General features: G+C 36.9%; 1 protein-coding gene across 2 annotated transcripts; it reads left to right on the top strand.

Annotated features, from left to right (window-relative positions):
* The first annotated feature begins 265 nt into the window (after positions 1-265).
* LOC143849566 (uncharacterized) lies at positions 266-9714 on the top strand. Of its 2 annotated transcripts, none has more exons than XM_077358637.1 (13): positions 266-410; positions 695-1234; positions 3299-3501; positions 3633-3830; positions 4410-4481; positions 4814-4909; positions 5348-5427; positions 5593-5668; positions 6133-6343; positions 6650-6843; positions 7295-7400; positions 8278-8367; positions 8717-9714. In XM_077358637.1, exons 2-13 carry the CDS (start codon positions 712-714, stop codon positions 9499-9501), a joined length of 2634 nt encoding a protein of 877 aa, XP_077214752.1. In that variant the 5' UTR covers positions 266-410; positions 695-711; the 3' UTR covers positions 9502-9714. The 2 variants fall into 2 exon arrangements, with proteins under 2 accessions (XP_077214752.1, XP_077214745.1); XM_077358630.1 differs by lacking the exon at positions 266-410 and adding an exon at positions 454-604.
* Positions 9715-10813: the final 1099 nt, after the last annotated feature.

Raw genomic sequence — 10813 nt, 5'->3', positions numbered from 1 at the left:
ACATACCTTAAAACTAGATTCCCCAAAATAACGTGAACGATAGTGGTGGCCCAAATGTTGGACACAGAAATTTGGCTTTCATCTTATGTTACGAACCCAATTTAGTTCGTAACGGAATTGATCTTCTTAGAGGGAAGATCGGCCTCTTGACCCAATTCGAGACCGAATTCGAGGGAAGGGTCGTCCTCGGACTCTAAGAAAGATAATATCCTTCTCTTAAAATTTAGTTAATAGATAACCAAGTAATACTTATCCATAGACAATTTCAACCCAAACTAATTCAACCCAAACTAATTCTAGTTGGCTGAGGATCTGATCCACGAAAAATAAGATACGTATCATCTTCTCTTCATATGTTTCGATTTGATTGCGAACGTAATTCAGAGGCAATTTCAAGGTTCTAGAAAATGGTAAACACACCCTCTTGTAGAAAACGACACGAACTCCGTGATTTTATTCTGTCGTTCTCGCTATAGTGACATTCGAAATTTTCTTCTACATGTATATTTTTTATGAGAAGATGTGTCTTACCTTTCACGAGACGGTTTATTTTACTTGAATGATTACGTTCTTGATAAGATTCTTGTTGAAATATTATAAGAAGGTCCATGTCTTCTTCTCTCCTTCTCTCCTTCTGTGTATTTTGAAAGTTGATTGATCTCCATTGGTATTGAATTAGTACTTTTTTTTGCAGGTGGGGTTTAAGAAAAAATGGATATTTGGATCTTGTTAGAGCTTTTTCTTGTCATATTCGTATTTCCTGGTCGAATAATGGGAAAGGAATGCACAAACATTCCCACAGAGCTTTCATCACACACGTTTAGATATGAGCTTTTGACTTCAAAAAATGAGTCATGGAGAAAAGAGGTCTTTTCCCATTTTCATTTGACACCTACTGATGAGACTGAGTGGTCAAAATTGCTTCCGAGGAGGTTTCTGAAGCAGGAAGATGAAATTAATTGGGCTAAGCTCTATAAGAGCATTAAGTATTCAGATGGGTCTAAAATGCCCAATGGGCAGGGGAATTTCCTCAATGAAGTTTCACTCCACGACGTGCGTTTATACCCAGATTCAATACATGGGCATGCCCAGCAAACAAATCTGGAGTACTTGCTTATGTTGGATGTGGATAGTTTAGTCTGGAGTTTTAGAAAGACTGCAGGTTTTCCAACAATTGGAACGCCGTATGGTGGGTGGGAGGCCCCTAATGTTGAGCTCAGGGGTCATTTTGTAGGTTTGTTTTCTGATCTTATTTTTTTCAAAATTGTATTTTTGAATGTTTTGAAATTGTTTTGCGGAATTTATATGGCCAATAATCCAATCTGACCTGCTAGCTTATCATTCCTTTGATGTTTATCTTTGCCTGATATGGCCCACGTATCTCTAAGATCCACCTGGATTGTACTTGATTACTCGGATCTTACTTGATTACTGGTAATTTGTGGATTGTTGTTTTTTATGATTGATTTCTTGTGACTGTGATTAGTCCACATTATCCAGTTTGAATAAGGCTTTATTCTAAGATGGAAAGGAGCTTAGGTTGTAGTTTGTATTATGCTGGTTTAGACATCAATTTGTTCATGAGTGCTTTATTGTACTTTTTTTTTTCCAAATGGTAACTGAACTGGTATATTTTTAGATTAATAACAATCTGTTGAAAAATCTTATTTTTGAGTTCTCTTTAGATGCAACTAACCAGTAGAAATGTTTTTTTTTTTTGATCAAGCAGTAACCAGTAGAAATGTTTTAGAAATAATAAAAGAGATGTCAAAGGAAAGACATATGAAACATAAGGGAAACACCAAATGTGTGTTTGTAGATTTGGTGTTTGTTAATTATATATGTTCTTTATATATATTTATTTTTAGCAACATTTTTTTACTTATTCTATTTTTTATTACTATATATACAATATTGTTTTCCTTTTTAATATGTGTTCCACAATTTGTTTTTGTGATTTTCACAATATGTTTTCCATACTTTCCTACATGTTTCCATATGTTTCACATAAGTTTCCCATAGACTTCCCATAGACTTCCCATATGTTTCTCATATGTTTTCCATGCATTTCAGTACTGTTTTCCCAAAAAAAATTTCTTGTCTTGGAAACATTTTTGTGCTGGAAAACATGTTTTCCACCCCCCCTAGGCATTCCTGGCCACTATGGTTTAGACATCAATTTGTTTACGGGCGCTGTATTCCCATGGTAACTGAACTATTACGTTTTTTTATTATGAATACTCAACTCGACTCGACTAAGCCTTTGCCCCAAATTAGTTGGGGTCGGCTTTTTTTTATCATGAATAACATGTGGAAAATTCTTATTTTTGAGCTCTCTTTAGATAAAATTAATAATCAGTATGAAATTAAACTTGAGAGTGACTTTTATTTTCAAAAATAATTTTTGACAATCAAATAATGATTTTTAATTGTTGATCCAAATGCATTTATCTCTGAAATCTCCTATATATTGTTTATGGATTTTAGTCTGAGTTCTGCCTTGTGAACTCAGCCCATAATAAAAGATGAATCGAAACTTACCAAAATGATCGCTGCAAAAATAAATTTAAAAAGAAAAAGTTGTGAACTGGAGATTTGCTATATTATGCTTTTTCAATGATGATTTTTCAATTGCTAACGATAATGGTTTTATCCATCAATTCTTCTATAGATTGTTTACAGATTGCTGGTTTAAGTTGTGGCTTGAAAGTATTTTTGGGTAAGCAAGATTATTTTAGCCTGTCAGGGAAACATCCTTTCTTGTTTGATATGGAAGTTTCATTGGCATGGTCTGTGGTAAACACTTGCTATTCATGCTAGAGGCACATGAATATAAAACATCAGACTGATAAATTGAGTTTTTTAAAACTTTGATGCAAAGACCTAATTATCCTTCTCCATTGTTCAACAATAACCCATCATTGGTTGGCAACCAATTCCCTTCATTTCAGTGTTCCAAAGTTTTTGCCTTGTTTACCTGAATTGGCATATTAAATCTGATTCTCTCTTGGCAATATAGTTATGCATCTATAGAGGCTATTGCCTTTATAAGCAATGGCAATTTGTTGCTTCAGAAATAAAGAAATGCAACCCAGCAGAGTTATGAATGTGTACTTTATTATTTTTTTGGGGATAAGCTTGCCTATCAAAAGAATAAGGCGGCACACTCAAAAATCACTGCCTCGTTAGCCATTCGGAGTAGCCATTGTCTCTGTTTTTCGCGCTAAACACTACAACACCTTATTTTCTAGCTTTTGAGGTTTTGACTCAAATGGTATTCATTGTTGGCTTCCTGCAGGTCATTACTTGAGTGCAACGGCTCAAATGTGGGCTAGTACTCACAATGATACTCTCAACAAGAAAATGTCTTTAGTGGTTTCTGCACTTGATGCCTGTCAGAAGAAAATGGGCACAGGGTACCTTTCAGCTTTCCCATCTGAGCAGTTCGACCGTGTTGAAGCTATAAAACCTGTTTGGGCACCATACTATACCATTCACAAGGTAGGCCTACAAATGTGTAATTGGTGAGCTCAATTTTATAGGTTGAATAAGTATACATCATAACCTAAAATTATTCAATTAATTATGTTCTCATTATGCCATTTTAGATATTAACGATGCTATGTTGACAGATCTTGGCAGGCCTTTTGGATCAATACTCGTTTGCTGGCAACACTCAAGCTTTAAAGATGGTAGTCTGGATGGTTGACTACTTTAGCAACAGGGTGCAAAATGTCATATCAAAATATAGTATAGAGAGGCACTGGTTATCACTTAATGAAGAAAGTGGTGGCATGAATGATGTTCTTTACAGACTATATAGCATTACGGTAAAATTATCAATCTATTCCTTTGATACTGGTCACTGTAGTTATATGGTACCTTTATTATTATTCAGAATTATTTGAATTAAGCATTGAGATAAAAAGTTTACTTCATGGGCCACTTGACATTCTAAATATTATTTGATGGTCTGATTTTTGAAATGCTGAACTACGATCTAATTATTTGACAATTTTAGTTGATTGAGAGATGAATGGTATATCTACTTTCTTGAACATGTCTATACACTATTGACCTTAGCAATCTAGAAAATTTGATTAATGATTATATCCTTATAGAGAATACCATGTTATGCAAAATGTGAAATCCTTTACAGGGATTCAGAGTCATGATTCTCTGCTTATTGGTATTGTGACTACTGTCCTAGTTTTTTGCCGTTCCCTCTTTGGTACTTCAGGATCTTTTGATTTATCTCAAACCAATTTGATTGAATGAGACTCATTAAGAGTCAAGTTTCGAGTTTCTAAATCCATGATCTGAGGTTTATTATCTGTTTCTATTTTTTTGGTAAGTTTGTTGACATCAAGATTTGTGAATTTAAGCTTCTATTTTGCAATTTCATGCAGGGAAATGAGAAGCATTTGGTACTAGCCCACCTTTTTGATAAGCCATGCTTTCTAGGTTTGCTTGCAGTGCAGGTGAGTATCAGGCTTTCTTCAGAGTATGTTTCTTTTGGCTATTAAAACTTTGCCCATGGATCATCCACTCAACTTTGACTTGTGGATGATCCAATCAACTAACTGACCAAGCTAAATTCCACATTTCTCCAGCATTGTGAATTTTTTTGTCATGTGATATTTCTATTAACAAAACAAAAGGGCACAGCTGAAGCGACATGCCCAATAAAAAGAATACTATTTAGATAGCATTTTGAGATAGATTTTTTTTGGTTAGGGAGAAGGTACATATCATCAATATTTGTCTTAGTTGCATTTCTGAATCTTTCATCATGCAATTCCATTGCTTGCAGGCTGATAGCCTTTCTGGTTTTCATTCCAATACGCATATCCCCGTAGTTATTGGATCCCAAATGCGATATGAGGTTACTGGTGATCCGCTTTACAAGGTAAGTTTATCAGATGCCAGCTTATTATTTTAGCAGTTTAGACTAAGGGAAATGATATTAAGACACACATGTTTCAGGATTGTCCCAAACAGCTATCCTAATGTTGCCACATGTACCTATGTAGGGGGTATATTTTTCATTTTATAGAGGAAACAGGAATGTTATTGTCATGAAATGTGGTCACTAATGTGGTCTTGAATATGTGGTACAATATGAAAGATCCTTAGGGACCTCCCTGTAATGGGCGTGTCTTCCTAGTAGCTCTGTATGACTCACGAGAGATAGTTGGGTTGTCTCCTTCCGCTTGTTGGGTTCTTCCAAAAACATTGAATGCACCTGCTATGATTTGTCTCTACGTGGATATACAAGTAACCTACAGTTATCGCCCGTTATCATTTTGTTTAAAAAATTTGAAGGGCCTTTTGTTGTACATGGCAGGCAATGGGAACATTCTTCATGGATGTTGTCAATTCTTCTCACGCTTATGCAACGGGTGGAACATCTGTTAGTGAGTTCTGGTAACAGCTACCAAGTCCTTTGTGCTAGTGCTAATTTCTTTCCATTCATAATTAATCTTTCTTTGGCACATTTAGTTTCAAGCTTTGTTTGACTGGTGATTTCATTTAAGACGATTTGTGGAGCCTATTTTGTTTATAAAATCCGCCGCCATTACCTATTTGCAGGTCTGATCCAAAACGTTTAGCAACTACCCTACAGAACGAGAATGAAGAATCCTGCACTACTTACAACATGCTCAAGGTAGGTATCCTTGCTTTCATCGTGATGAGAAACTATTTCACTAGACAATCAAGTACATGTAATTTTCATTAATACTGAGGGTCTAATTTTATCTTTCAACTGCATTCCTTTTGTCTTCCCTTCTTTTTGGCACCGTTTCTTTCGACGTACTTCAAAATGGGAGTAAAATTTGTTTTACGCCCATTTTACATAGAAAGAAACAGAGCCTTTGAGAAAGTGCATCGCATATCGGAAATGATGTTCCCTGCCCCTTTGGTTTGTCTTTTCCTCGTAATGAAGTCATTTTCAAGAGAAGACAATAAAACAGGGTGGACATGCTGGGAAAGAGGGTGGGAAATATAATTTCCATTGCATGTTATATGAGATTGTTCTATGAAACCCATAACGGTATAAATTTTCCTATCTTTATAATTATTGGTAATTTTTTTTTTTCATTTTGAGGTACTTATCAACTTTTTATGTAGGTGTCAAGGCATTTATTTAGATGGACCAAAGAAATGGCATATGCAGATTATTATGAGCGTGCTTTGACAAATGGCGTTCTGAGCATCCAAAGAGGAAGGGAGCCCGGAGTAATGATTTACATGCTTCCTCTGGGACACGGACATTCCAAGGCCCACACCTATCATAGTTGGGGAACACAGTTCAATTCATTTTGGTGCTGTTATGGAACAGGTTGTGTCTGTGGCTCCCTCCTAATTTGAGCTTTTGTTTTTCTTGTTAATTAAAGAGATTTATATGTCCCATTTTCTATCCATTGTTATTGTACTCTATCAAGTATGTTCTTAAAAGTTTTAACTAATTTTTATAAGGCCAACACAATCATTTAGGTAATTTACATGAATGTTTTAATGATTGACATTTGAGACAGTGCACTATCAGTGGCAGTGCCATCTAAAGCTGAAATTCACAACAAATCTGTATCTTTATATGTTTCAGGGCACTTTGACAATTTCAGATTCTTGAATCATGCTTTTGCAGGAATTGAGTCGTTTTCGAAGTTAGGAGATTCCATATACTTCGAGGAGGGCAATATCCCGGGTCTTTACGTCATCCAGTTTATATCGAGTTCTCTTAATTGGAAATCTGGAAAGATTATGATCAATCAGAATGTAGAGCCTGTTGTTTCATGGGATCCTTACCTCCGGGTTTCATTAGAATTTTCTGCGAATGAGGTAAAATTTGATATGATAGTATGTTTAATCTTGTGAGGGTCTTCGAAGTCATGCCTTTCCAGTTCTATTTGAAATTTAACTGTTCTAAAATGTTTAGAAACTTGGACTTGCTCAATGACCTGAGCAGGGCGACTTGTTTGAGGCAATCGATCAATGACTGACTTGAATGAGTTGAACAGTCTTTGACCGACTTGACCAAGTATTTTGATATTTTGATTTACTAGGTTAAACCAAAATTGACTCACTCGTCAATGAGGTACTGGGTGAGTTTATAGAATATTATTATATACTTATGTAATTCCACTTTGAGCCACATCTCACCAAATTAAGCAACCTTTAAACTACTCACAAGTGTGCTACTATATAGTGTATGGTCTTCTTACCGTCCATCACATCTTTTGTTAGGGCTGTGGTATTATTTAGCATTGCATTTAGACATTTGATCATGCAGGGTGAAGGTCAACAATCAACCTTAAACCTTCGGATACCTCCTTGGACATCTTCAAGTGGTGCAAAGGCGGCATTAAACACTCAAAATTTGGCTCTACCATTTCCAGGTGAACTGATCAATCAGTTTCTTATTTTGTACTTTTTCTCCTTAAATTATATGCTTCTTTATATCCATTATCTTAGTCATGCAATTCTCCTTGCAATGGAAAAACTGTGGCTCACGTCCGGTGATATATTGTTAGTGTTACCAATGGCCCACAGCATTTATAATGCGATTGTGAGGAAACTGCATTTTGAAACAGTAATCTCCTGAGTTAAGTGTACAGGGGATTGGCTTGAACATTTTCCCACATGCTTGTGAACACTGAAATGTATATATAAATTTGAGCATTTTATAATAGAGGAAAGTTTCTCTAGTCTCTCCCCTAGATAAGCTTATCTACTCCTCCCTTTAAAAAAACACAGTGGGCCCACGCTGTTTGGATGATCCAAAGCATTCATTTGATAGGTCCTAACATAGATAGGGTGTGCCCAAAAAATCAGCACCAAAGGGTCATCCTAGAACTTTGTTTTGTGGGGCACACCGTGTCCAAAATGGACGCATATAAACGTCCACGTTTATATGTGTCCATTCTGGGTACCACAAGGCCCCACAAAACGAAGTTCTAGGATGACCCTTTGGTGCTGATTTTTTGGGCACACCCTATCTATGTTAGGACCTATCAAATGAATGCTTTGGATCATCCAAACAGCGTGGGCCCACTGTGTTTTTTTAAAGGGAGGAGTAGATAAGCTTATCTAGGGGAGAGACTAGAGACACTTTCTAAAGGGACGTTTTCTGCTTTTTAGAAACTGGTGATATATCACATCATCTTCTGACCATGGTGTTTGATTATTTCTTGAAGCATGTGGTTTTTTTTCTTTCAGTTGTTTATTTTTTCGGTTATGTCCATGAATCGATACTAATTTTCATTGTATTTGCAGGCAATTTCCTATCAGTCACAAAAAAATGGAGCTCCGGTGACAAAGTGTCCCTCGAGCTGCCAATCAGTCTAAGGACAGAACCAATAAAGGGTACAATCCCATAAACATTGATCAATTTAATATCATGCTAATTTATTTTCTATTAGAAGCTATGACGCTTAGATACAGAGATATGGATACAACTAGGGATTTCCTAAAAACTAGTATCTAAATTCGAGCATGGACATCTTGCCTAATATGATAATCCAGTGAAATCATGTGGATCACCAAGGGCTTACCTTCCAAAAACACCAAAATATATAAGATACATCTAAAGAATTACCAAGTTGTTTTCCATATTCATACATGTATTTTGCCAATATGCAATGCTAGTTTGACAGGAGAGAAGTATGTGATTTTTTTGTTAGAACAGGATTAACTATCTAATTAAAATCTCCAGATGAACGACCCGAGTATGCCTCCCTTCAGGCAATTCTTTATGGTCCATATCTTCTTGCCGGACTGAGTGACGGTGACTCAGACATAAAAACTGGGTCAGGTGGATCTATCTCAGACTGGATTACACCCATCCCTGCCGAGTATAGTTCTCAGCTGTTTTCCCTTACTCAAGAATCTGGCGACGGAACTATGGTCTTCACAAATTCTAATAATTCAATTATAATGGATAAACTCCCCGAATCTGGCACAGATTCAGTTGTCCACGGCACTTTCAGGCTCATCTCCAAAGGCATGAATTCCTCTCATTTCTCGTCACCAGCGGATGTTATTGGAGAGTCTGTCATGCTAGAGCCATTTGCCCTTCCGGAAATGGTGGTGGCGCAAAAAGGTCCAAATAACAACCTTCAAGTTACAACTGGAGATGAGTTAAATGGCCATGGTGGCAATGGGGCTTCCTTATTCCGAGTGGTCTCTGGACTGGATGGAAACGCTAACACAATTTCTTTGGAATCAGATAGCCAGCCTGGTTGTTATGTGTACAGTGGAGTGAACTACGGTGCTGGAGAGACAGTTCAGCTCAGTTGCCAACCAAAGACGGAATCTTCGAGCGATGAATCCAATCATGATGAATTTAAGCAGGCTGTTAGCTTTAACTTAAACAAAGGATTAAGCGAGTATCATCCAATCAGTTTCATCGCAAAGGGAGCAAAGAGGAATTTCGTGTTGATGCCATTACTGAGCTTGAGAGATGAATATTACAATGTTTACTTTAACATTGGAGCTTGAATTGGGCGTACCCATTGGAGGGACAAAGTTGTGTCAGAAGAATTATTTATTTTGCTGATTGTTTTGCGAGTTTCCTAATGATAAATTATAGTAAGAGTTAAGATGTTTTCGCAAATGTGAATAGTGGGTCTTGTGAAAGAAAAGGTTTGTCAATTAGATTTCACTCAATATAGTTCTTTTGGATATTTATACGAACGTATGCATTGTTCATGACTTTGTGGCCTTTTTTCTTACTTTAATCTCATTCTTATCTCTCTTATTTCCTCCTTTTTTGAGGGCCTGTTTTTGCACACCATAAATTTAAGTCTCTTTGTTGCTTTTTAGTAGTTTAGTTTTATTTCCCTTGAGAAAAGAAGAGCAAAGCTTCATTTCCTGGATTTTTTTTTGAAAGGTAACAAGTTTCATTCGAAAAGAAAAATAGAGGTACAGTAAGGGGACAAGCAGTCCCCATAAGAGTTGCCATTAGCACAACTAGCAAGATCATACAAATCCCAATCTTGCACTACAGATCAGTAAAGCTAAATACAATTCCAAGAACTAAAGACGATCCCACAACAGATTTTCGAATGCTGATCAAGAAAGAAACAGCCCTGAATCACATTATCCGACACCTTCTTGAGGAAGGCATTGAATAACCTCTACATTTGCGTTCTCTATGCCATCCTTCGACAAAAGGTCCACCTTCTCGTTGGCTGATCTTCTCATATGTTGGAATTGTGGGCAGATTACATGCACCAGGTCTCTTATTTCTGCAATTATATCTTCGAGCTTCCATGGTCCCCTACTCTTATTAGATGCCCAAGCCAAGGCATTTGGGGAATCACCTTCGATAATAAGAGGCCCCAAGTTATGCTTTGTGTACCATCTTAAACCACAAAGCAAAGGCTTCTGCTTCATTGGCGTCACAGAAACTTGCCAGGTTCGAGAAAGACATCAAGATTACACCCTTTGAGTCGTGGATCAAACCTCAAATATCGGCTCGACCCGGGTTGCCAAGAGAGCTTACATCAAAATTCAACTTAACCCAACCCACCAGGGGCGGGTTCCATTTTGGTGTAATTTTCTCTTTTCTTCTCTCTTTCCATAGAACCGTATGCCAGCTTTTGAGGATATCTCTAACACTATAGCCAAAAACAACCCTTTCTCTAGCCCATACAATCATTTCCAACTTAACCTCAAGAGTGACTTTACCCCACCTTTTCTCCTTCTCCTTAAAAATCCTGCTATTCCTCTGTTTCAAAATTTCCACATAGACAAACCCACATTACCAAACGGTCCACCAACCCAATGCAATAGGACCTTCTTAATAGTC

The sequence above is a fragment of the Tasmannia lanceolata genome, unplaced genomic scaffold (genome assembly GCF_043159265.1).
Source record: "Tasmannia lanceolata isolate RefF3 unplaced genomic scaffold, GAP_Taslan_0.1 ptg000003l, whole genome shotgun sequence".
Lineage (NCBI taxonomy): Eukaryota > Viridiplantae > Streptophyta > Magnoliopsida > Canellales > Winteraceae > Tasmannia > Tasmannia lanceolata.
Note: the sequence above shows the minus strand (reverse complement) of the source record. Positions and strands in the feature narration are given on the sequence as shown.